General features: G+C 35.7%; 1 protein-coding gene across 4 annotated transcripts in view; it reads right to left on the reverse strand.

Moving 5' to 3' along the window:
- Positions 1–27,714, reverse strand: part of LOC111148515 (pecanex homolog 1) — a 152,936-nt gene that overhangs the window by 17,510 nt on the left and 107,712 nt on the right. For all 4 annotated transcript variants that reach the window (XM_022505129.1, XM_022505128.1, XM_022505130.1 and 1 more), the window contains 10 exons: positions 21,991–22,100; positions 20,799–20,904; positions 19,243–19,335; positions 18,252–18,402; positions 15,802–15,943; positions 14,916–15,093; positions 12,237–12,345; positions 11,303–11,432; positions 7,307–7,365; positions 5,264–5,479 (listed from right to left, as the gene is read on the reverse strand). In XM_022505129.1, coding sequence (XP_022360837.1) covers positions 5,264–5,479; positions 7,307–7,365; positions 11,303–11,432; positions 12,237–12,345; positions 14,916–15,093; positions 15,802–15,943; positions 18,252–18,402; positions 19,243–19,335; positions 20,799–20,904; positions 21,991–22,100 — 1,294 coding nt within the window. The remainder of the gene's footprint in view (positions 1–5,263; positions 5,480–7,306; positions 7,366–11,302; positions 11,433–12,236; positions 12,346–14,915; positions 15,094–15,801; positions 15,944–18,251; positions 18,403–19,242; positions 19,336–20,798; positions 20,905–21,990; positions 22,101–27,714) is intronic.

Below are 27,714 nucleotides of genomic sequence, written 5' to 3' on the forward strand. Positions count from 1 at the left end.
AGAATGGGAGCGCCATTTACCAGTACCATGTCCATGTGCCAAGAAGAAATATTATATACACGTATTTTTTTTTTAAAAAGATTTTATGTATTTATTTGACAGAGAGAGACACAGTGAGAGAGGAACACAAGCAGAGGGAATGGGAAAGGAAGAAGCAGGCTCCCTGCTGAGGTCAAACCCAGGACCCTGGGATCGTGACCTGAGCCACCCAGGTGCCCCCATATATATGGATATATGAACTGTAATGGTTCATGATAATTTTATCTTAAATTCATAATTACTTTTTCTGTTGCCAATTCCAACAGTAATTGGATAAAATTACATGATTGGCATTTGAAGCTTACCGGCTGATAAAGTTTCAATTAGCCATGAACTCTGATTATTCAACACTAGGAAACAATCCTTTGAAATTACATTCTTTTATATAAGATATTAGACATTCCCTGCATTACTGTTATTGAAGTAAAAATACAAAATCAGAATAAATACGAAATTACACCCACAGCAATCTAGTGCCAGTAAAATATCATCCGTCACATTAATGTTAACTTTTATTTTGTTCTGTGGCCTTGCTTCCACTTAAACAGCAAATTCCTTAAATTCTGTAAGGACTACAAGGGGATTACACTTAATTTTATAAAAGCACATTATTTCGGTTATATTATAATAACTTATGTGGACTTCACAATTTTTTTTTCCTTTAAAGAGAATATATACACCATCCATGTTTGAAAAACACTGCTTTTTTTTATTTTAAAGATTTTATTTATTTATTTGAGAGGGGGAGAATACTCGTGGGGGATAGGGCAGACAGAGGGAGAAGCAGACTCCCCACTCAGCAGAGAGCCCAATGTAGGACTTGATCTCAAGACCCTGGGATCATGACCTGAGCTGAAGGCAGAGGCTTAACTGACCGAGCCACCCATTCGCCCCTGAAAAACACGGCTTTGAGAGAAAAAGATGCCATGAAAACTAGCCGCAACTGGTAGTGGTGCTATAAAAGATAGAGGCAGAAGAGGTAGGCTGGGCCGGGCTATGAGCTGTGCTGTTTAACTCTCTACAACTCTCTCATTTCATTTCTTGCTTGATTACATTGCCGAGCGCATCCGGAACAATGTCACCCAGTGGTGGAAAGAAAAACCCTGGCTTAAACCTCACGTCAACAGCAATGCCCGCTGCAGTTGATCATTACACATGAGTGGGACTACAGATCTATATACACAAACTTTTTTTTTTCCCCAGAATAAAGATATGTGCAATTTTATAAAGTATTTTTCAAACCAATAATGGAAATGAAATTCAATCAAATGTCTGCTGGTATCTTCTGAGAGGATCATATTTTGTTGTTTTTCTCCTACAATCTATTAAAAGATGAGCTCTATCAATTTGCTAATATTAATTTCAAAAATAAAAAATGAAATGAAAATGGCTGAACTACTGAGAGGTAGGTATTAAAAAAAAAAAAGGGCTGCTGCTAATATATGCTTATTTGGGTTCTGAGGATTTTTGCATCCAGGCTCTCATGTGTTAAACTACACTTTTTTTTTGCCAGTTTAGCCATATTTTGACATCAGTATTACAGTGGCTTTGTAAAAAGCCTGGAGAAATTTTCCTTCTTTATCCATGCGCTGCAATAGGCTAGAGAGGGCAAACAAATTATTTGGTTTCTAGAAGAAACATCCCAAGGCTGGGGTTTTAAAACTGTGGCCTGAAGCTGGGTGTGTTCCTGAGATTTTCTGTGTTATTACTTCATTTTATTCATTTTGTCATCTTTCTGGAAGGTCAGTCAAAGGTTTTTAAGTAAAGGAGATGACATAATGAGAGCTGTTTTTGTGCAGATGACTTAAGAGTATACAGAAAAGATATGTGGCAAGAGGGAACTTGGAGATTGACATTTTCGCAGAAGACAGAATGAGATCCCTGTTCAGAGCAGCAGAATAGAGTGAACAGAGTAACTAATTAAAGTGGGATGTTTTTACTCTACCATACAAATCCCAAGAATATTTTCTACCACAACATGTCCTAGTAATAAATTGTGCTTAGGAAATGAAGTCAATGATAAGCATAGGAGTTAATACTGGCAACTGAAAAAAGAACTCTGAGACTTGGAAAGGGATTCTAGAATATCTGTAAGAACTATTTACCAACTGTTTCCTGGATTAGTTATGTCTTTCAGTCACTTCATAGTGACTATTATCAGTAAAACTAAAACTAGCAGTTATGAAAACTAGATATATTAAAAGTAATTTGAGTAAAAACTGAGCTGAATCCAATCAGCATAATACATTTTTGACCTATAAAGTTTGACCTGGAAAACTGTACATGGTTGAAGTAACATTTACAAACAGAAAGCACTGTAGAAGATACACTAAATTTTTGATAGACAAAAATGATTGATAATTAAATCTGACATAAAATTTACATAGAAAAGAATATGAGGGTATCAGTAATATAAAAATGGAAACTAACTGAAAATAAAGGGATTTAAAACCAAGACATACAGGAAACTGATGAAGAAATTTGTTTAGCTAAATATCATATAGCACTTAGCAACCACTACAAGATGCAATAAAATGAATGAATTAAATTGGCTTAGTGGAGAATACCCCAGAAAATATATTAAAATGCATCAGGAGATCCAAATATCTATCTGGCAACATACTGACACTCTCGAGTAATATTTTGAGAGGCAAGAGGTAGACGGGACAGGGAATAACTCTGAAGGAAAGTAAATAACCAACAATTTTAGGATCTGACCAAGAATATAATCATATCTCACAAGAATTCTGGAATGCAGAGGAAGGAGAAATAGCTATATACTTACATCATTTAATCATTCTACAAAATAAACTAATTATGTATTATATGCTAACTAATGAAGCAGCAACTAGATACACAGTGTTAATGAATGAAGCAGAAAGGATTCCCGCCCTTGAGGAGCTTATAATCTACAGCAAAGTTTGCAAAACATAGCCTTGGGCCAAATCCAAGCTAAGAATGGTTCTTATATTTTTAAAGTATTGTTAACAACAACAAAAACAACAAAAATCAAAGAAAAATATGCAACAAAAAACATGCATGCCTCCAAAAGCCTAAGCTATTTACCATCTGGCTCTTTAAGAAAAAGTTTGCCAACCCCTGGGCTCAAGAAGAAATAAACTTTAAACAAACACAAATAAATATGAAATTATGAAATTATACTTATGCTAAGTGCTAAAGAGGTAAAAATGTCAATCTGAGAGATAATCATGTGGGACAGGTAGTTAGAGAAGGCTTCTCTGACAAAGTGATATTTAGACTAAAGCTTAAAGATAATTAAGGAATTAGCCAGATGGAAGACTGGTGGGAGGAAGGGAGATGGCTGGTACTTTCTAGGCAAAGGGAAAGGCAGTCGGAAGTCCTCAGTAAAGAATTTTGCACAGTTAAGACCCTAAAGGAAGGCGAGTGAGGATGAAGGTATGAAATGGAGCTGCAGAAACTGGCAAAGACCAGATCACAGGGTAGGAGAACGTATTAAGGAGTCTGAATTCTATTTAAGTGCAATGGAAAGCTTCATGGACAGTTTTAAGCATGAAAGGGACATGATCAAATTTGCCTCAAAAAAAAAAAAATCACTATGGCTGAGTGAAGACTTAGAGATACCCACTGCTGTCCAAATCCACCACAAATTCAGACAGTAAGACGTACTGGGTTCCCAAATCACTTTGAGTTTTATTTGGCAAATAGAGTTTGAATGGCAAAAAATTTGTCCAAACTTTTATTTGAATCTACTCAGTATCAGAGACTGAAAGTTGGGAGAGTGAGAATTTGGATCAGTTTCTGATTTGGAGAATTTCTGACCAATACAGTAAAATGAGCACATCCTAAGAAGGACCCTTTTCCAATTCACACAGACAAAATGCTAGATACAACAGCTTCCCCATACACATCTGTTTAAAAAAAAAAAAAAAAAAAAAAGTTAAAAAACAAAGGTAAAATCTCCAGGTACCGACAATTTAAAAAAAAGGTGAAGTCATGGCAGTAGTAGGTGCAGTGGTGAGGTGAGGGGGTGCTGACTTTTGGATGAGTCCGGTTGGATTACAACTGAACATTAGGTAAGACTCTATAGAGATGGAATTAAGGTCCTGGGCTCTCGTGGAGAAGCAGAAACAAACCATAAAGCAAGGATAGGACATTTTGAGAGAGAGATTGGATGAAAAACATCACAAATGAATAACAAACATCAACATTTACTGCCTTCATCTGTCACACAAGTACAATCTTATTTCCAGTCAACTTTATTTATTTATTTATTTATTTTTAAAGATTTATTTGACAAAGAGAGAGAGGGTGCACAAGCAGGGGGAGCGGGAGAGGGAGAAGCAGCCTCCCTATTGAGCAAGGAGCCTGATGTGGGGCTTGATCCCAGGACCCTAGAATCATGACCCGAGCCAAAGGCAGATGCTTAACCAACTGAGCCACCCAGGTGCCCCTCCAGTCAATTTTAGAAAAGCACTTGCTCCATTAACAAAGACATTACCTAACAAAGGTCCAAACCTTCTGATTCAACACGAGTGTGAAAATAAAGCTATAGGGTATGAGTCTAATTTGATCCTCTAGCTGGCCTATTTTATGAGCCACCTTGGGTCATCTGGTTTGAACTGGCTTCTGTGGCTTCCTCACTTTGCAATACCGTCAGGACAGGCCTCTGGCCTTCCCAGAAGCTGGCCCTGGCTTCCTCTTGCCTGACTTTGAGGCATCCTCTTAGGACCTAACCAACTGCCTATTCTCACAGCTGTAGAACACTGTGAATGCACTAAATGCCACTGACTTGTTCACTTGAAAACTGTGATTTTAATGTTATGGGAACTTCACTTCAATACCAAAATTTGTCCAAAACAAAGGCATGGGGTCTACCTAAAAGTACTTGGTTAGCTACACACAAAACGCAGCACTCTACGCTCCAGCCATCCAACAAAGACATGCAACTTCTCACAAAGAGAATGGCAAGAGAGCAAGCACAAAACAACAGAAATTCAACATTGCCAGGGAAACAGTGAGTTACACAAGAATGATACTATCTTCACTTATTTTAGCATAACATAAAAACCATTTTTTTCTGAATGTGAAATCTGGGGAAAAACCTAATTGCTCTTTTAACAACACTTCTCATTCCACAACTCCAAAGGATCTAACTTTATGTTAATTTTTAATTTGAGATGTAAACACATAAAACTCAGATGTGACAGGAATACACTGCAGAAATTAAAGGTGAGTATCTTACCTCTGAATTCAAGTCCCCGCAGCTGGAAAGTGACCAACCCATTGCCTATCTCTATAAGGTGTACTAATGCATTGAGGTAGTCAGAGGCAAGAATGAAACAGTCGCCTGTACTGTAATTTCCCCATCGTCCTAGGAGCAAATCACCACAGAGACTGTGTTGTAGGGATCTGGTTAAATGTTCATAAAAGATGGAATTCAGATTGTTGTCATCTGATCCTATAAGAAGGAATTAAATTATGTTACATTTTACTCTAACTCTTCATTATATCAACAAACAGGATCGTTAAAAATATTAAAACTAATTTCCAGTTAGGATTGTATCTGTATTTTTTTGACAAGGAAAATATTAACACTCTTACAATTCTTATATAAAAATGAAACACAGGGTAATGAGAAAGCTTTCAGAATTTAGAGTTAGAAGTCACATAACTTCTCGGGTCTCTGGCTCCCATTCATAATATGTGCGAACTAGATTAGATGAAATTGAAGGGTTTTCACCTCTTCAATAACCATGATCTCTTCTATCACTATTCAATGAACTCCAACTTATAATGAAAACCGCACAAGAAAAATGAAAAAGATAAAAGGAATTCAGGATTGGAACAAAAAGATACATTAATAAAGAAAGTGGATAAAGGAATACCAAATTTGAACAAACAAGACAGTCCAAAATGAACAGAAGTTGGTTAAAAAAAAATAGTTAAATAATAATAACAATAACAAAAAACCCTGAATATTGAGATGGCTAAAACTAGCATAATAAAAATAAAAACATAATAAAAATTTAAAAAATAAAAATAAATTTATTAAAACTTGATAAAAATTAAAGAAATAAAAATTTAAAAATAATATATCTATAGAAACAGCAGCAAAGAACCTATAAAATTTATTAGAGTCATCCTTTAAGAAAAAAATTAAAATAAACTAACCATTTTTAGAAGTAACCCATCCAAAGCAATAATCTGTAAACAGGTGCCCAGTATAATACTGGAGGAAAGCAAAATACACAAAGCTTATTCTTTTAAAGTCAGTCTAAACAATAAAATAATGAGAAGGGTACTCCAGATACTAATTCAGTAAGATGGTCATATCTAATGCCCTGTCTGCTCATTACAGAACTGTGCATGTTAATCAGGATACGGTCTCTTTGATAAGCAGGATGGCGTCGTTAGCATCATGAGAATTCTAAGCCCCTTACACAAGGACACACTAGAGCTGAGATGGTTGTTTTATCTACCAGAATGTGATAATGACAGGCGTTATTATCAAGTAACTAGTCCTACTAGTCCAATTTATAACTATAAAACTATCTGATTATTGTTAATTTGGTTTCTCAAGTAGAGCAGTTGAAGGGATCAGCATTTGAAGGAATTTGACAGTCAAATGGATATAAATACTACAGTCTGAGAGTAAGATTTTTTTAGATAAATTAATACATTGGAATTCTGGTTAATTTCTTATGGTTGGATTAGTGAGATTCACCCTCTGTGTGTCCGATTACTAACAGGTGGGCAGACAAAAGGATGTTTCCGAAACAATGAAATGAAGAAACCAGACTTTAGACAATGGTACCACCACCAAAATGCCATCCACTGAAGCTCTATCTTAAGGGCTATTTGGCTGCCCCATATGACATCTCTACATTCCATAAACTAAATGAAATTAAATGAATATTTACCTAAACATCTGGGGAAGCAGGGGAAGCAAATATATTAATATATCTGTTGGTCAGACTGCATATTCTTTAATACACTTGACCAGTTTTACTTTAACTGCTCTACTTTTTAACCTATGTAAGAAAAATCTTTGAATGGCATTTTTTTATTCCTACGAATATTCTTAAAATGCATTTTATAGAAGATGGGTATATACATTGTAGATACTTGAGCTCATACTTTGCTAAAGTAGAACAAGAAGCTAAGGAGATACAGTGTTTAAAAAATGACTGTTTGGAACTCAGAGGATTCTCAACAAGTTAGGAGTGAACTAAATACCTAACAAATTCCTTGGACTTGCTTCTTTACTCATAAACAGAGCTTTTACCTGGATTTCTATCAAGCTGGGAAGCCAATCTGGTATTTGAATGATCCACCCGTTTTGTGCTGAAGAAGGCAAAACAGAACATTTTTAATAAGCTTTAATGAAAAAGGAGAAAACTACACAATATAAATAAAATAAACATTATCACTTCATGAACATCTCTGAAAAAACTCTATGATTGGCATACTGATAAAATTCCTGGGGCGCCTGGGTGGCTCAGTGGGTTAAAGCCTCTGCCTTCAGCTCAGGTTGTGATCCCGGGGTCCTGGGATCGAGCTCCGCATCGGGCTCTCGGCTCAGCAGGAAGCCTGCTTCCCCCTCTCTCTGACTGCCTCTCTGCCTACTTGTGATCTCTGTCAAATAAATAAATAAAATCTTTTAAAAAAAAAATTCCTTAAGTGTACTTTCAGGTGGAAGGTTTTTTACTCACTCACCTCCATCATCCATAAACAGCCATTATTTCCTAACTGATGATTCAATGAACAGGGTGTGGAAAGACATTAATGAGTTTAATCCACCCCCCAAAATTTGATCAGGATGAAATATGCATTCTACATGCAGTTCTTAGAAATACATGAAACATTCTGCACAAGGAGAAGGTACATTTATTATGTCCAGCTGTACAGTGTTCTTAGAACAGTGGTTTCCAAAACGTGGCCCACAGAATCTGAAGCAGGGGACTTAAGACCCTTTTAGGGAGTTTTCCAGATCAAAATGATTTTCATAATAACACTGAGCTGTTACTCACTTTTTTCACTGTGTTGACAATTGCACTGATGGTGCAAAAGTAATAGGGTAAGGCTCCAGGCACTTTAACATGAATCAAGACAGTGGCAGCAAACTGTATTTTTTTACTGCCACATATGTACAAGAAAAAATAAAAATTCAAGTTTTGCTTTAAAATCTCTTTAATGAAGCAATAAAAAACTAGTTTTATTAAATCACAACCCACCCCTCAGTACAGGTCTTTTTAAAATTATGTGTAACAAAATACACATAAAGCACTTTTTTTTTTTTTAAGATTTTATTTATTTATTTGACAGAGAGAGATCTCAAGTAGGCAGAGAGGCAGACAGAGGGGGGTGGAGAAGCAGGCCCCCCTGCTGAGCAGAGAGCCTGAGGTGGGGCTTGATCCCAGGACTCTGAGACCACGACCTGAGCCAAAGGCAGAGGCTTAACCCATTGAGCCACCCAGGCGCCCCCACATAAAGCACTTCTGCTGCATTCTGAAGTAGGATGGTTGTCTCAAGGGAAGCATTCGTGTAGTTGGAACCGTAAGCTGCACTAACTCTTTTTCATGGAACGCCATCTTCACTATGATTATTCAGACTGACATACTTGACAGACATTTCTCAAAAATAAAGAAAGTGGGTCTGTCCTGCTGCCAATAACAAAATTCAAGTTTCTAAGCAAAAATTTGAATTTGGGAAAATGTATATATATTTAACCAACAAGCTTGACAGCTTAGCAATACTTAAACACATTTTTTTAGAGATGGGTGGTGATGTGAATGAATACATTTTTTAAAATTATATAATGAAATGTATCATGATCTTGATCAAGAACTGTAAGATCTACATTACCCAGTGAACCAATATTTTTTAATGATTAATAAATGCTGTTATAAGATTATGCATGGGTAAAAAAATCCATTCGAAGTGTAAGACACATCAGTGAATTTTGATGTAACACAGTTCCAAAAATTCATGGGGCCAAGGGGAGGCCACCACAAGATGGGTCACTTGTACATGAACATTATTTTGAGCTACAAGCAATCAAGGGGCACCTGGATGGCTCAGCCAGTTGAGTGTCTGCTTTTGGCTCAGGTGATGGTTCCAGGGACCTGGAATTGAGCCCTGCATCAGGCTCCCTGCTCAGCAAGGAGCCTGTTTCTCCCTCTCCCTCTCCCTGTCTCTCTCTCTCTCTTTCTCTCATAAATAAATAAATAAATAAAATCTTCAAAATAAAAAAAAAATTAAAGCAATCAAAACCCAGTAGATTCAGGAAAAGATCTTTACCCCCCCCTCAATTGCTTGCTTGTATCTATTAATAGATTCCTCTTTACCTAAGAAACTTATCTACAGAGTGGGACAACCTTTGTTTTCCAAACACCTCTTTTCACCTTCTTGCTAATGATCTTTCTCCCCTTTGTAACCTAAGACCCTTAGCCTTCTCCTTAGCTCACAGAAGCACCATGTTACCTGTCTTTGGAATTTCCATGTCTGTGTGGATTCCCCACATGTGTACACTAAATTTGATTTTCTCCTGTTTATTTGTCTCATGTCAATTTGATTCTTCGTTGAGCTAGAAGGATCTTGAAGGGCAGAGGAAATTCTTTCTTCTTCCCCAACAATAGATACTTTTTTAGACTCTAACTGCAACTTTTAATGAAGGATCAAAGAAAAATATCCACAATTGTCTAAAAAGGCTATTAAAATACTTCTTTCTTTTCTAACTATATGTCTGCATGAGGCCAGATTTTCTTCATATACTTCAACTAAAACAACATATTTCAAGAACAGATTGGCTGCAGAAGCAGATATGAGAATCCAGCTGTCTTTTACTGAGCCAGGCATTAAAGAGATTTATAGAACTACAAAAACAGTGACACTCTTCTCACTGATTTTTTTTTTTGGTGGGATGGAAAATATAGTAATTTTCATTACAAAAATATTATTTATATTAACACATAATGAATTTATTATTGCTATTTTAAACTAATAAACATTTGAATTTTTCCAAGTGTTGATTTCTAATACAGTAACTATCTGTAGATAAAACCTGTATCAACAAAAACTTGTTGGAGACTTTAATAACTGTGAAGAGAGTAAAGGGGAGCGCCTGGGTGGCTCAGTGGGTTAAGCCTCTGCTTCAGCTTGGGTCATAATCTCAGGGTCCTGGGATCGAGTCCTGCATCGGGCTCTCTGCTCAGTGGGAAGCCTGCTTCCCCCTCTCTCTGGCTGCCTCTCTGCCTACTTGTGATCTCTGTCTGTCAAATAAATAAAATCTTAAAAAAAAAAAAGAGCGAGAGTAAAGGGGTCCTTTGACAAAAACTGCCACCACAGGCATTATTTTGGGCTCAATTTAAGTTAGCTGGGAAGAACAGAATATAAATAACACTGAAATTCATCGAAAAGAGAAACACCATGTGTGATTTTAGATAAAAGAGCAAAAGCTTCAAATTCCCAAGCTAGTCCATTGTTTAAATGGTGAGACTACTACTCTCACCTATTATATATGCTAATGTGTCAAAGTATAGAAAGAAAAGAAGCAGTCATGAAGATGGCCTGTAGAATTAAAAATATAAGCTCTTTCCAAATCAATATGTTGATATACGTTAAAAGGTTTAAAATGTGTAGGCTCCATGACTCAGTAATTCCCCTTTCGGATAATCTTTCTTAAATTAAAAAAAGAAAGAAAGAAAAAAAGAAAGGAAGGAAGAAATAAATAAATTCACCTGGAGAGATTACATGTCAGGACAGTTAGCAGGCATCATATAGAACAGCTAGCCAAAGGTACTAAATCTAAATGGACAAAATACTTTATGTACAAAAATGGATCATTAGGAAGTTATTCTCCTGAAAAGCCAGAAATGATCTACAGAAAAGTAAGCTCTGCAAATAACTATTTCTAAGAAAACTATGAGATAACTAATTTTGACTGCCATAATGAAATGACATTGTATAGCATGAAGTTTCAGAGCAGTATTAATACAGAACCAACTCAAAAGAAATAGCATTAAAAGAAAAATGAGTATACTCAACAATAACTAGGTTTTTAAAAAAATCTTTTAAAAAAATCAAAGAGAAAATATAGAGTAGTTATTCTGACTCTTCCAATTTTATGATTTTGAAACTTTAAGAGTATTTATAAAATAGTTTCAGCAAAATATTTCAACACAAAAAATTGTTAGCCCTGAATTATTATAATAATGCTGTTGATAGTTTTTCTTAGTAAAGAATAGATAAAATCTACTTTCAAATGTTTTATTGTACTCACTTATAGTCTCTCTCCCAGAATTTCACAGGTCGAACATATGAAGTGATGAATATTGCACTTCCCAGAAAGGGATTTAGTGGAGTAGAAAAAAAGGCAGATACAGCAGCCTGAACAAACAACATGGCTGAATCTATGAAAAAACTGGTTAAGGATTTTAACATTCACCTGAGTGAGCACACGTGTGTGCACTCACACACACACACATACATACATCTCACAAACATACTGCAATTACAGCAACGAGAACAATGAGGTTCATCAGAGGAACACAAAAGAGGGTGTCATGGACAATATAAGGGGGTACAAGCAGAAAGACACAGCCAGGAAAAGTATACCCTGGCATGATGCTTTGAAGGGAATCAGATAAGTATTTGCTAATATGTATTTGGTAAAAGTCCATACACTAACTCTTGAATAAATATGTCTGGGTTTAATTTTCCCAAAGATCAAACTAAAATTTACAGATATAAGAAGTCTGCATTTCAATATCCAGGTGGTCACTAACCTTTACTTTTATTTAGAAAGTACTTTTAAGAAATGATTAGAATAGAACATTTTAAACATAGTTCAAATACAATCATATGATTATGAAAAATGTTTGTATCTTCATTCATTTGAAAATATTGCTAAACATTTTGTATTTATTTAAAAATTCCTAGACTTCAGCACACATGTATACATAAAATTGTAAATCAGCATTGCTTAATCATAAAATCTTAATACTGTCCTCGTGTTCAGAGGATCTATGGGTCACAGATGTTAATATAAGTTAAATGATCAAAATCAGTACAGATGTGGACTCAAGACTGAGAATATTGATAATTTATCACCTAGTAACCGATCTTCTATACCTATAAAAGGTTACGCCTACAAACCGACATTCACGTCAAGGATGTGACTGCCCTTTCTTACACAACTTTTATTGGAAGGATACGGGGCACGGCAAAGGGCTGAGCAAAAGCATGGAAAGCAGAACCCCATGTAATTTGCCAGGGGGCAATGTAAGTGTATACAAACTGCAACTTATAAAGGAGTTCCCAAAGCTGTAGGAGGAAAAGGAAAACAATCAGTAAAAACCTTATCATCAGGTACTTGAATTAGAAAAGGAAAGACCTCTAAAAGTTTTTTTTTCTAATAGAAAAATGCCATTGAAATTATGTGCCATTTGCATAAAAGGAAAAGACGTGTCAACTGCCAAAACACTGGATATATATTTAAGTAAAGACAGCAAGCTGATTTATGAGCCTGTGGTTCACCTGTTTAAACAACTCTATGCCCTCTATTGGTTATATTCCTACTACTACAAGCAGAACATAGAAAGGTAGGATCCTAATCTAGATGTTTATAAAGCTTCAGAAATTCATACATATTTTTATTCTAAGACACATTTTCCTCACATTTCGTGTTTTGAAAATTGAGTATGTTTTTTTTAAATGCAATGTTATAAGAAGTGTGAGAGCAGCCAGGCAGGAAATAAAGTTGGAGTACAGCTGTTAGTCAGTGCCTGTCTGCCCAAGACTGAGTAGTACGTATTAGGCATCTGTTCTTAATTTCAATTGTGACAGTCAGTGGAAACACAACACACATTTTAACGTTACATAAGTTAGGATTTGCTTTGTTGTTGAGCACGTCCTTGACACTGGCTCACCTAAACTGCTTCTGTAACTCAGGCAATGCAAGGCCCAACTCACAGAACAGACACGGGATCTTGGGGCAGGAGGTTCAAACTAGTTCGGTGCCACGACTCAGGCACTGAACATCTCATACTTAAATTGCTCAATCAATTGCAAACGAACCTGTTTAACTTTCAATTTAAAAAAAGAAATTACAACTTCAACCAATTACAAAATGCAGATGAACTCCTGCATTCTTTGCCATGATTCTAAATTATGCCGGTAATCCTTGATCAGGATGTGATCAGGATAAGAGAAGTAAAAGCAGCATTTGTATTATCAAGATGCCACTGTAACTGCCTAAAGCAGCACTTTAGAAAACTAAACTTCAGGTTCTAAATGTGAACCAGAATGAACTCAAATTTTGACTGTAATGTTGAAGAAAAAATGATATGCAGTTGCACAGATAAGTGATTAGTGGGTAAAAGCACTTTTGTATATATTCATAATTTTTTCTGTAAGATTAGTTAACTGATGCTGCATTTTACAATGTTCTTTAAAAATATATTAGAGATCTCTTGAAAATTATTTGCTTGCTATCATTGTTAAGTTCTATCAGCTAACCTTACATAATGCAGTCCTTAAGGGCAGAGCTTTCCCTATTTGCTCACTGATCTAAACAGTTCTGGAGCACTGTATGCACTGAAGGACAATTTGTTTAACAAATGAAAGTATTAAGAAAATCCAAACTAATACAAATTAAGTCCATTTCAGAGATTGTTTCTATTTTATTGAAATTTTCCCTTTTTTCCCAACCAGAACAAGATGCCATATAATTTTCAACCTAAATATTTAAAATTTTGAGAGACCACAGGCTTCTTTATACAAACAATTCTTTAACTTTCTGTCTTCCTCCTTTGGTTAACCAAGCTCACTAGAAGAAGAAATAAATGATAAAAATGCATACAAATTAGTGATTGAACAAATATAATACTGCAGTATTTTAGAAGCTACTTAGTACAATATTTAGCACAATATTTTGAAATTGACTATCACTAAAACCTTGTTCAGATTAATGGTTTTACATTTGTACTGTTCCCACCCTAGGTTACATCTTCTATCACATCTAAATTACTGTCACAGTCTCTTAAACTGTTCTCCGTACCTTTAGGTTCTCTCTTCCCCAATTCATCCCAAATGTGGCTGACCAGGCTAACTTGCCTAAAATTGGGCTTTCATTGTGTTTTGTAGCTGTCATATGCTTCAGCTCTCTGTTACCTATCAAATGGGATAATATATGTCAAAGTCCTTTGTATGTGGTCAGTGTTAACATGAACTCTAAATTTAATTTAACTTACAAATAATCTGACTCACAACCTATTTCATTTAGAAAGGTAATATGGTTCAGTAAAAAGATTCTTAAGGAGGCAGAAGACCCAGGTTTTGCCATCTCATTTGTAAAAGGACTAAAAGTACCTCTCTTAGGGGTAGATAATAAATCTTAGAAGCGTTTTGTAATTTTCAGAATATCCTACAAATGTTAACATCAAACTCACTTCTGATTCTTCCCACACGGCCTCACTGGCCTCAGCATCTAACATCTTCATTCAGCTATCAGGTTATTTCCTCCCTCTGTCTGTCCAGGAGCCCAAAGCTCAGTTCCATTATTACCATGTCTATTTCTAAAATTATTCAAAACCATACCCACTTTTAGAAGAGCCTAATACTTAAAAATACATAGCTAATGGTGTTTCTCTAATTTTTCTATATAACTTAATCTTATCTTCCTACCTATAACAAGAAATATGTCTTTTATGGATCATAGCGACTAGCATTATCTAGGGATTCTAAAATGCTCCTAAGTAACTGCTTGATTGAAGAAAGGTATTACTTAAAAGATAACAAAGCAAATGAAATGCAAGCAGAATCCTCACTGAACAGTGTATTACTTAGGGCGATACTTTTTACAGATAGGGATATTCCATTCAGTGATAAATTACCTTGTTGAAGAGTATGGACATGAAGAAGAGATCCAACAGCATAGTCTCTGAAAATGCTTCATAGTCAATTTTGAAAAAGAGCACAGTAAAGATGACTGTAACATACTGATATGTAGGGCTGCTAAAAGAGGACCGTAGCAACTTCAGACCAGCAATGGTGATCATTAAAGCACCTAATCTATAATATAAAGAAAGCACCACTCATCAATCAATGACTGAGAACTTCAGAAAATCTACTAACTTCAGAAAAATCACCATTTCATTAGCCATGCTTACAAAATATATGTATCAAATTGTAAACTTCAGGAAATCGCATCCGAAAATAAACTACTATAGTATTTCCTTTTAACAATATGTAATGTGATTCTTATTCCTTGATATAAATAAGCATGTTTAAAAAAATAAATAACAGTACTGCAATTCTAATATATGGTTCTCCAGTTTCTGGGTATTTTTATTGCTTTACTATTGATAGCATTTGGCATGTAAAAAACATGTATTAAGGCTTACCCAACAACATGGACCTAGCCTAGTGGGTAGGCTTACAGGATGGCCGCACAGCCAAGTGATCAACGATATAGCCTCATTTACACAGTACACAAAACCAGGCATCTCTCAAACTTGCCATTTAAAATTAAAACTTAACTTTATTTAATAAATGTCCTCTCATAAAATATCAGTTGAGGATAAGATGTCTGGAGTGGTGATATACAAGAGTGGAAACAGATGGGAAGTTAAAGACACAGTATCACCTGAATTTTTTTTTAATCTCACAGTGCACTGCACCAAAGAGACACTCAATTAGTGCTCCTTGATCAATGTCTTAGGACATTGCTTAGGACAGCCCCTAGCAGCTAAACATAGATGAGAGGAGTATTGTACTTACTCTGTATCCAGTTTTTTTGGACTAGCAATTGTCTCTGCACTGCTACTGAGTTCATTGAGAACAATCAATGGATAGATGATATTCTTCTCCACAAAAAGAAGCCACACGTGAAGTTTCTCAAACCACATCATAGTGGCTGCATCTAACAAGGCAATGTAAGAAGATCACATCATCTACTGTGTAAAATACAGGCACACCTCATTTATTGTGCTTTACTTTATTCTACTTTCCAGATCTCCATTTTTTACAAATGGAAGCTTTATGGAAACCCCGTGCTGAGTAAGTCTATCAGCACCATTTTCCAACAGCATTTGCTCACTTCAAGTCTTTCTGTCACATGTTGGTAATCCTTGCAATATTAAAACTTTTTCATTATAATTATATTTGCCATGGTGATTTATGGTCAGTGATCTTTGATGCTACTGTTGTATCTGCTTTGGGAATACATGAATTGTACCCATGTAAGAGGGCAAACTTAACCAATAATGTATGTGTTCTGACTGCTCTGCTGACCAGCTGTTCTACCATATCTCTCCCTCCTTTCAGGCTTTCCTATTCCCTAAGATTGAAATTAGGTCAATTAATAATTCTACAATGGCTACTTATAAGTGTTCAAGTGAAAGGAAGAATTACACATCTCTCATTTTTAAATCAAAGGCTGGAAATGATGGTAAAAGCCAAGACGGTAGTGCCTGGGTGGCTTAGTTGGTTGAGCATCTGCCTTCCGCTCAGGTGATGATCCCAGGGTCCTGGGATAAGGTTAGGTCGGGTTCCCTGTTCAGACGGGAGTCTGCTCCTCCCCTTCCTTCTGCCTCTGCCCCAACTTGTGCTCTATCAAATAAATAAATAAAATCTTTAAAAAATAAAAAAAAATTTAATTAATAAAAATAATAAATAAATGCCAAGATAGGCCAAAACCTAGGCCTCTTGTGCCAAACATTAGCCAAGTTGTGACTACAAAGGAAACGTTCTTAAAGGAAATTATGGAGGAAGTGTTTGTGGTCTGCATAGAAGATCAAACCAGTCACATTCCCTTAAGCCAAAATAATCCAGAGCAAGGCCCTAACTCTCTTCAATGCTGTGCAGGCTGAGACAGGTGGGGAAGCTGTAGCAGAGAAGTCTGGAGAAGCCGTCGCCGTAACAACGAAGTGCCAGGTGAAGCAGCAGGGGCTGACGGAGAAGCTGCAGCAGGTTCTGCAGAAGGTCCACCGAGATAAGTAAGGAAGGTGGCTACAGATTTTCAGTGCAGACTAACCAGTCTTCTACAGCCTTTTGCTGGAAGACGATGCCACGCAGGACTTTCATAGCTAGAGAGAAGTCAATGCCTGGCTTCAAAGCTTCAAAGGCCAGGCTGATTCTCTTGTTAGGGGCTAACACAGCTGGTGACTTTCAGTGGAAGCCAGTGCTCACTGGCCATTCCGAAAATCCTCAGGCCCTTCTAAATGATGCTAACTCTACTCTGCCTGCGTACTACAGATGGAACAACAAAGCCTGGATGACAGTACATCTACACATGACATAGTTTATTGAGTATTTCAAGCCCACTGCTGAGGCCGACTGCTCAGAAAAAGAGATTCCTTTCAAAATGATGCTCTAAGCAATTTTACTAAAAGGTCCAGGAAATTTGCTTTGAGAATGCATAGTCAAGTCTGATACAGAAAGCTTTTAAAAGCTTTAGAATTCTCTGAACAATTAATCTCCAAACAATTGAGGAATTTACTGTCATAATTCACTAACTAAAGAAAAAGTCTTAGGAAAAACCACTGGCTTATTTAATCACAGATATATAATAAATGATGACATAGTTAGGAACTTTTATTATTTCTCTAAAATGAGAAAGTATGGCATACCACAGGTCACGGGGCCAATGAACAAAGACCAACTACTTAGGATGGGAAGAAAAGATTCCTGCCTCCTTCTGAGTCAGTTTATACCTTATCCCACATCTGAAGAAGTAAAAACAATTACAAGTGTTTTAAACTTCTTTTCAACTGATCTACTCTTACACCCTTCTCTAGTAGGACATAGTGTCACTGGTGGAAACAGAAACAAAGTGCTCTCTATTTCCCCTATGCTTTGAGTTAAAAATACTTCAAACAGAAGTCTTAAGGAGAACTGGATTGCCTATATATAGAAAAGAACATTTAGGGAAAGGGTAGGGACTGGAAGGGAAGCCACAGACATGCACAGGATTCATCAATGAGAGGTCTGTGAAGAATAACATAGAAAGGAAGTAATTTTATTTTGTGGAAGTTAGCATTGTGGTACTGACATTTATACTTCAACTGAAATTAAAGCATCCTGCAAAAGGTCTGACTCATCACAACTTCAAATCTAAGTATAACAAACACAAGCCAATATGTTACTTGATGATACTTATTTAACCGTCATCTGCTAAAGTAAAAAAAAAATCGTAATATTAAAAAGAGCAGAGTTAACAAAATACTTACTCCGAACTTCGTACTGGTTGTACTCCACTGTCTTCAGCAGAGGGTGGGAGAAGCAGTGCCATGGCAGCTGTTTTCTAAGCTGAGGCAGCACATAATGGGTTACAAAACCCACGAAGCCGACCAATGCATACAACACATACTTGAGAGCAGGCTAAAAGCAGAATAAAATTAGGAAAATTAAAAGTAATTTTGAGATTTATAGGAACTTCTAATTTGTCAGTTCAATCTTCCAATTATTAATAGAAAATAGCAAAGTGAATTTTTTTATTTTTTTTTTTAAGATTTTATTTATTTATTAGACAAGAGATCACAAGCAGGCAGAGAGAGAGGAGAAAGCAGGCTTTCCGAGGAGCAGAGAGCCGGATGTGGGGCTCGATCCCAGGACCCTGGGATCATGACCTGAGCCGAAGGCAGAGGCTTTAACCCACTGAGCCACCCAGGCGCCCCGCAAAGTGAATTTTTGAATCTAAGAACCAAACATCTGTCAACAGTTAACACTGCTTTCTTATGTGGTTTTTCCAAAACTTGTACCAGGGTTGCCCTATATGATCCAAAGGTACAGAAGAAGTGGTGGTATGTCACATCTGACATCAGTTATAAAGGACTGATGCTTCTGTCCTGGGCTTTCTCTCTCTAGGACCACTGGCTCTGGGGAAAACCAGCTACCCTTTTTTGTGGATACTGGAGCAGCCTATGGCGAGGGCCACATGGAGAGGAACTCAGATCTCTGGCCAATGGTCAGCAAAGAACTAAGGCCTGCCTCAGCTGATGGCAGCCCCATGACTGCAGCATCATAACGCAGCCTGAACTGGGATCATCTAGCTAAGCTACAGATTCATAACCCAGAGAAACCATGAGAAAATAAGTATTTGTTGTTAAAACTAAACAAACAGAAAGTCATATATTTCAGCATTACTGACAAATATTACAGTCAAACAAAAAATGAGTCGAAACAGTTATTTCCCCCCATCCAAAGATCAAAATTCTTTACCTGCAACACTGTGAACACTGTGCTTACATGAATAGCAAAATACAGCACACCAATTACGATGCATACTACTAGGTCAGACTGTAAACGCTCACTCTATGGAACAAAACAGAATTATCCAACAATTACATAAAATTTAAAAATACATATTTCTTTTATTCCCATAAAGAAATAATTTTTCATTGATCCTATTCTTCTAGATAGTTTTTATACATAATAATTGGCTATTAATTTTTCTTTCCCAATTTCCTGATATTTTGGTTTGAAACTGCAATATCAAGGAAATGAAAGTAGTTCTACACACTGTATAACATATTAAAACAAAGCCTTTTATTTGTTTTATTTTAAAAGATTTTATTTTTAAAGTAATCTCTACACCCACTGTGGGGCTTGAACTCACAACCCTGACATCAGGAGTCCTATGTTCTACTGACTAAGCCAGCCAGATGCCCCATAACAAAGTCTTTTAGAATGAAGATTTCCCCCCCGCCCATTACTCTGTAAATTTGATTTTTTACATATGGGAAAAGGAAATGAGGTACTTAAGTTACTATACCAGTTATAGGGGATATTCTTTTGGATAACAAAGTTATATTTTCATTGATTTTTTTAAGATGTTGAAACTGCATGTCCTATTTTACTTACTAGATTTTGATTCTTTTAGTGGTTGTAGTAAATCAAAAATCTCTCAGTATCTTGACTGGTCATCAACTGACCCACAGATTTATGCTAATTTTAAGCTACATTTAGAAATCTCTTACCATATTTAACATGAAATGTCCTTGCTAACATGGAAACTAAAATCAGAAAAAATTGTTTGAATTCTATCCTGAAGCAGTTTTGTATTTCTAAAGTTTCTGAGAATACATGAAGAGCTCAAGTTCAGTAAAGGTAAATATTATGACTAATTCAAGACCCATATAAATGGGAGTTTTTCACAAGTAGAAATAATCTAAAGTAACTTAGAAAAAAAAAGTTTTATGCTTTGTTCCATAAAGCAGATATAAATTTATAAAATTAATTTTTCAAATAATTACTAAAAGAATACAGACAACATTGAATTCACTAAACTAGAAAACTTAAATTGCTACATTTTCTTAAATATATTAAATTAATACAGATAACTGCTCTCTTCTTCAATCTGAAAAATAAACACACATACAATTTTCGGATTGCCCTAGAGGAATAAATCACACTGAAACATTAGCTGATGATTTAAAAGGACATAGTTTTATCAACAAGAACAATAACAAAAAACAATTTATGTTAAAATATGCATCTTTCAAATCCTAGTTTAAACTGATTAGGATTAAGAATTCTATAAACAATGAAATTACTTCATTTTACCTACTCGGAAAATGAACGTTTAGCATACTTTTTACATAGAAACAACCTTTGAGAAATGAGCATTTCTTAACAGGTTAAAATTTGACATAAAGGCAGTCAACTATATACACCTGTTCACACATTTTCCCCAATTTTGAAAGGCCTTCATTATATAAAATGATGAACTGTCTAAAATTTAGATCTTTCAGGTGACTGTAAAAGCTAAAACTTACAACAGAATTTCTAAGTTTTTCAGGCAGTGGATCTTTTACTTCAGACAGAGGGTCTTCTGGATTTTTCTCTTCTGTTTTTGGAAAAATCTTGGATTGCACCAAAGAGCTTTAAATTAAAAAAAGAAAAAGAAAGAAAAAGAATTAGTAAAAAATATATTCATAACCTGATAAACTTCATTTGTCATTTGAAGTACAGGTTATGATAAAAAATCAAGTGTTCCAGGGGCGCCTGGGTGGTACAGGTTAAGCATGTGGTGGTCGGTTAAGCATCCAACTCTTGGTTTCTGCTCAGGTCCTGACCTCGAGGAGTCTGCTTGAGATTCTCTCTCCCTCTGCCCCTCCCACTCATGCACGTGTGCTCACTCACTCTCTCACTCTCTAAAATAAATAAATCTGGGGGGAGGGGGGTTGGGGGGTGGGGTGGGGTTATGGACATTGGGGAGGGTATGTGCTATGGTGAGTGCTGTGAAGTGTGTAAACCTGGTGATTCACAGACCTGTACCCCTGGGGATAAAAATATATGTTTATAAAAAATAAAAATAAAAAAAAAAAAAAAAAAAACACTGCTATTAGGTATGAGCACATACCTAAAAAAAAATAAATAAATAAATAAAATAAAATAAATAAATCTTTTTAAAAAATCAAGCATTCCAAGTATATTTAAACTTAGCAAATGATAATGTCTAAAGAGTTTACAATGCTATAAATAAGCATACAAAGAGCGTATTTTTTTTTTAATTTTTTATGGGTTTTTTTTTAATTTTTTTTTAAAGATTTTTATTTATTTATTTGACAGAGAGATCACAAGTAGACAGAGAGGCAGGCAGAGAGAGAGAGAGAGAGGGAAGCAGGCTCCTTGCTGAGCAGAGAGCCCGATGCGGGACTCGATCCCAGGACCCTGAGATCATGACCTGAGCCGAAGGCAGCGGCTTAACCCACTGAGCCACCCAGGCGCCCCCAAAGAGCGTATTTTTATTAAAATATATTTTTAATACCTCTTAAGAGAGAAAATACAAATATTCCCAGCCAAACTGATTAGAATGATCCAAAATTAATATATTTGAAACCTAATATAGATTAAGTCAACAGCACTTTGACAAGGCAGTGGGAAAACAGATCTTGAAAGTTAAATTTGAAAGAAATGTGAACTTACTTAAACTTCTTTAATTCAATAACAATTTATTTCACTTACAAAAGTACAGATGGATCACTGCTTTGTCGGCTGAGATGATACGATATTGCCACTAACAAACCACAAAAAACGGAGAAAAGTACTGGAATATGCTGGCCATCCCAGGAATCCTGTTGGGAAAAAAGTTTCATAGAACAATATGCATCTTTTTTATCATCTATCATATAATTCTTTTATGTCAGTATTTTAGAGGAAGATAAATTTACCAAAAACTTTTAGCCATATCACTAATTGCATTTTGTTCCAGATAAATTTAGAGTTACTACTTTTTGATGAGCTAGAATCTAACTACTAGATCATCTTCAGATTTCTTTTGGTACTAAAGCTGTATTTATACGCTAAGGATAATACATTTGCTTCTGATAACATGCTGCTGTCAATTTCTTTGTATTTCAAGTGGTATAAGGTTTATGGTAAACTACATTCTCCTTTTAGAAAATGAAATAACTTGGTTGATTCTACATAATAATGGAATAGGGAAAAGGCAACACATGGTACAACACATTAGATAAAACAGAAGAGACATTGCTGTGCTTTTATCCTGATACCTTTGTTCATACATAATATGCCATTATTTCACAGTCTTCCAGAAAATTGAGTAGGCATTCTGTGCTCTTGAGTAATGAACTGCATATTCCCCAAAAGAAATAATGCAAAGGCTAGCTTCTAAAACCAACCAAACATGTGGATGTGGATATGTCATGTAATGTCTGCTCACTGCAATATTTCTGGAATCTACTAGCATGGTGCTTGATAAAAGAGTACATAATACTGATGAAAGGAATAGTCAGTAGTTCTTAAGTATGGCCAGTAAGTAAATAGCATTCTATTCCTTCTTCTTTCTCTGGGGTTCAAGAAGGGAAAATGAGAGGTGTAAGAATCCCAATAGTAGTTTATTACATAATTTGGGTTTCTTTGCTTTTTTTTTTTTTTATTTAAATAATGAAGTCTTCAAAATTGTTACACATCACAACATAGAGACATTTTTGTAATGGCTACATCAAAATATCATTATCATCACACTGAACACTATGTGTCAAGCCCCATTCTTAGCTCTTTGCTAAGTATTTCCTAAATTAATTATTAAGATCATCCTTGGAGATATGTACTATTACTCCCCAATTTATAGATGAGAAACTCAGGCACAAAAGGGTTTAAGTAATTTGTTCAATTAGGTGGTGGAGCCAGGAACTGAACCACCTGATGTCTGGATTTACTGAGAAGGAAGTTAAACAATACAGGAGTTTGAGAATGAAAGAGAGATAAACACAGAAGGAAAAAAGTAAAAGAGAAAATAAAATATATGTTGGAATAGCATTTGCACAGTGATAATAAGGGAAACTTATCAGGCTTATGAGAGAGACAAGGAATACCATGTGTGGTTGACATGCGCGGCGAGAGATTAAATAAAGTTAAGCCTACAACTTCCATAAAGCACGGTCCATGGATAATGCATAAAACTTGACAAAATATAAGAAGTGTAAGTCAGTTACTTAGACACCAGGAGGCAAATACCAAAAGAATCAACTCAAAGAACTGAAAGTGGTAACTCTTTTTTTTTTTTTTAAGATTTTTATTTATTTATTTTGACAGAAATTACAAGTAGGCAGAAAGAGAGGAAGGGAAGCAGGCCCCCTGCTGAGCAGAGAGCCCAATGCGGGGCTCAATCCCAGGATCCTGGGATCATGACCTGAACCAAAGGCAGAGGCTTTAACCCACTGAGCCACCCAGGAGCCCCTGAAAGTGGTAACTCTAGGGAAGGGATAGAGGTAGGAGATGGCTGTTTCTGGTGATAAGTCCTGTAGAAATATTTGATTCTTTGAAAGATATACATGTACAACTTAAGTAAACATGAAAACTAATAAAAAGATGTCCAGAACAGCTGCTTTAGAAAACTGGCAATTCCATTTCTGGGATTTACCCAAGTAAAATTAAAACATATGTGTGTTCATTGCAGCTTTATTCACACTATTCCTAAACTCCAGGGGTGCCTGGGTGGTTGAGTCTGTTAAGTTTTTGCCTTCAGCTCAGGTGGTGATCCCAGGGTCCTGGAATAGAGCTCCAAGTCTGGCTCCCTGCTCAGTGAGGAGGCCTGCCTCTCCCTTTCCCTCTGCTCCTTCCTGCTGCTTGTGCTGGCTCTCTGTGTCCATAAATAAATAAATAAAATATTAATAAAAAAATATTCCTAAACTCTGAACAACTCAGATGTTCCCCTCAAGGGCAGCACAGAAGCTGACATATACATACAACGGGAGTAGGAACGATCTACAACTAAATGGGATATTTTCCTGCAATTCGAATCTCGAAACATTATATTGAACAAAATAGATCAGTTACAGAAGAGGTATGATTCTATTTATATGAAGTTCAAGAACCCCAAATGGTAAAAGTGAGGGAGGGGGGACTGAAAAAGGAACATGAGGGAAATTTCTTGTGGTAATGGAACTACATTTTGAGAAGGATATGTATTACCCAGGTATATGCATTTGTTAAAACTTCTCAAATTTGTGATTAAGTTACATGGATTTCACTTTATGTAAATTTTTCCTCAATTAAAACAAAACAAGGGTTTGGAGAAAACTAAAGATTACTGCCTTTATCTGACAAATGTTTGACACTACTTTTTATTGCTCTCAAAGGAAAAGCATTCTAAATTGATCTCAAAATCATATACTTAGATCAATAATTTATAATGATCACATATTCAAAATAACTCAGGAATATTTAAAAGTAGTAACTACAACCTTTATTGAGTCACTAACTAAAAAAGTAAAAAGCAAAACAAACCCAACCAGCTCTGAGTTTTCAGTGAACTCTGATTCAGAAGTGGGAGAAAATTTAGTAACTATAAAAAACAAAAGGGAAGTGAACCTACTTCAAAAGATTAAAAGATGGGTCTGTTCTACCCACTGTAGTGGGTTTGAACATTTTCTCTTTACTCTGTAATGGCCCAAATTCTAGCAATCTCTTAAAAATATGAAAACATTAGAAAGTATACACACATTACTAGAATGCATTAAAGTTATTTTAAAAAAAAATTTTTAGCTTTTAATGAGCCAAAAAGGTCAAGGAAAAATGAAAGAGTAAACACAAGGAAAGCAGAAATCAAGAAATAATAAATGTAAAAGTCTGTATTAGTAAACAGATTAAAAAAAAAAAACAAAAAAACCATTCCTAATGGTATGCAATAATGTCTCCCAATGCATCTAGCTGCCCAGAAGTAGCTACAGTTATCAATGTCTTGCATAGTCTTCCAGCATTATTCTATGTATATACAAGCCATTGTATATACATAGGTATTTCAGAAACAAAAGCAAAAGCACAAAGGAAACATCCATTTTTGGGGAATATTACCTTCCTTTTTATTAAAACACACACACACACACGAAAATGTGATACATATATATGTGTGTATATATACACATACACATACACACACACACACACACACCACACACACACACAGGAGTATTACTCAACCTTAAAAAGGAAGGAAATCTTGTCATTTGTAACAACATGGATGAAACTGGATGGCATTTTGCTAACTTAAGTAAGCCGGACAGACAAAAGATAAGCAATGAATAGTATCACACATACATGAATTTTTTTTTAAAGGAAAAAAGTCGAATTCATAGAAACAGGAATAGAAAAGTAGCTTCCAGGAACTGGGAGGTGTGGGAAATAGGGAAAGGTTGGTAAAAGAGATAAGAATATAAACTTTCAATTAAGGTCTAGCTGGGGGATGTGAGAAATGAAGACAGCATTGCTTATTTGAAAGCTGCTAGGAGAAAGACATTGAAATTTCTCATCAGATACAAACTCAAAAAACTTTTTAACTGTGTGATGAACAATGCTGACTTATTGTGATCATTTCACAATACATATAAATATCAAATTATGTTGTGCATCTGAAACTAATAATATGTCAAATTATACTCAATTAAAAATTTAAATAAACTTAAAAGTTTTTTTAAAAGGATGAATAAGGTCTGAGGATCTAACGTGTAACAGAATGGTTATGGCTGATGACACACTGTACTGTACAACTGAAATTTGCTCAAAGAGTAGAACTTAAATGCTCTCACCAAAACAAAAAAAAAAGAAAATGTGAGGTGATAAATGTATTAACTTGATGAGGAGAAGAATCCTTTCACAGTGAATCAGATCATCACATATACTTTTAATATCTTATCATTTTGTTGATTACACTTCAATAAATCTTGGAAAAAAACACATTCTGTCTTGAAAATCATTCCACATTAGCACATAAAAATGTTCTAAATCTGTAGATTTATTGTAATGGGTGATATCAAAAACTAAAATAGTGTAATGGAACACCATAACCAACAAAAGAGGAAAATAACCTATCTTCCTGCCTGCCTTAGGATACAGGTTCTGTTTGGCAGTTTTATAATTGCTGTTCTGCTACTAGATAATTAGAGTTAAACAGCCCTTTGTACACTGGGCTAGAAAACTTATTGCATGGTTAACATCTATGATTTCAACTTCCAAATAATCTCTCAATTTCCAAAACATGATTCCTGGAAGCTAGGATGGTTTACAGATGGTGAACTTGGAAGAAACTTGCATTTGGATCTCCTTGCTTCCAATTTCCTCCTGGACTTAGCTCCATCAAATATCTCCCTCTCTACTGGATTTCCCGCTCTTCTTTTAGATCCAATCAAGTATCAAATCTTTTTAAAAAATAAAAACCTGAAAACAACGCCCATTGTGTACATGTTTAGAAAGCTTACCTTATATTTCCTTAATATTTATTCAAACCCAGCCTTAAATTAATCTAGCTTCCTCAGCCAAAACACCAAAAAGCTGTTTTGTTGAAGTCACCAATAACCTGTTAACCGCCAAATTCAATAAAAAGGTTTTTCAGACAATCCTGCCTCTGAAGTTTCCTTTGTGAGACTCTGTTCTAGCCATCACTTAAATACTTGTATTTCCCAGCGATCTACCTGTAACCATTTCCTCTTGTCAGTCCAGGTTAGTAGTCTTTTACTTACACTTTCATTTAGTTGATGAATCCTAAATCTTTTAATCATTACCTCAAGCCTTTCTACATATAACTACCTATTATGCAACTCTGGATACCCCATAAAATCCTCAAATGAGGGGCGCCTGGGTGGCTCAGTGAGTTAAACCCTCTGCCTTCGGCTCAGGTCATGATCTCAGGGTCCTGGGATCTGAGTCCCGCATCAGGCTCTCTGCTCTGTGGAGAGCCTGCTTCCCCCTCTCTCTCTGTCTGCCTCTCTGCCTGCTTGTGATCTCTGTCAAATAAAAAAATAAAATCTTAAAAAAAAATCTTTAAAAACATCATCAAATGAACGTATCGGTCTGTAAACAACCACCTTCTTCACTGATCTCAAAGATTTCCAATCAGAGGCACTAGTATCACTATTTAACCAGCTGTTCAAGGCAGAGCCTACCCAGAAGTCATGCTGGACCATCTTCTGGCTTTTCTCTCTTTATCCATAGAGTCCCCAAATATTTTCACTGAACCCAATTTTAGCTAGGTCCCTCATAATTTCAAGATTGTAATACAACTCATTCCACTGCTGATCCTTCCCGCTTATATTTCAATGTCCTTTCACACCAGAGACCAAGTAGTCTTTCTGAAACACACACTGATCATTTCTTTACCTTACCTCAAATATTCCATAGGTCTTTAAAAAAAGAATATTATGATGGTTTTCCATCTCCACCCAATATGTT

The sequence above is a fragment of the Enhydra lutris genome, unplaced genomic scaffold (assembly GCF_002288905.1).
Source record: "Enhydra lutris kenyoni isolate GAN:26980312 unplaced genomic scaffold, ASM228890v2 scaffoldscaffold20, whole genome shotgun sequence".
Classification (NCBI taxonomy): domain Eukaryota; kingdom Metazoa; phylum Chordata; class Mammalia; order Carnivora; family Mustelidae; genus Enhydra; species Enhydra lutris.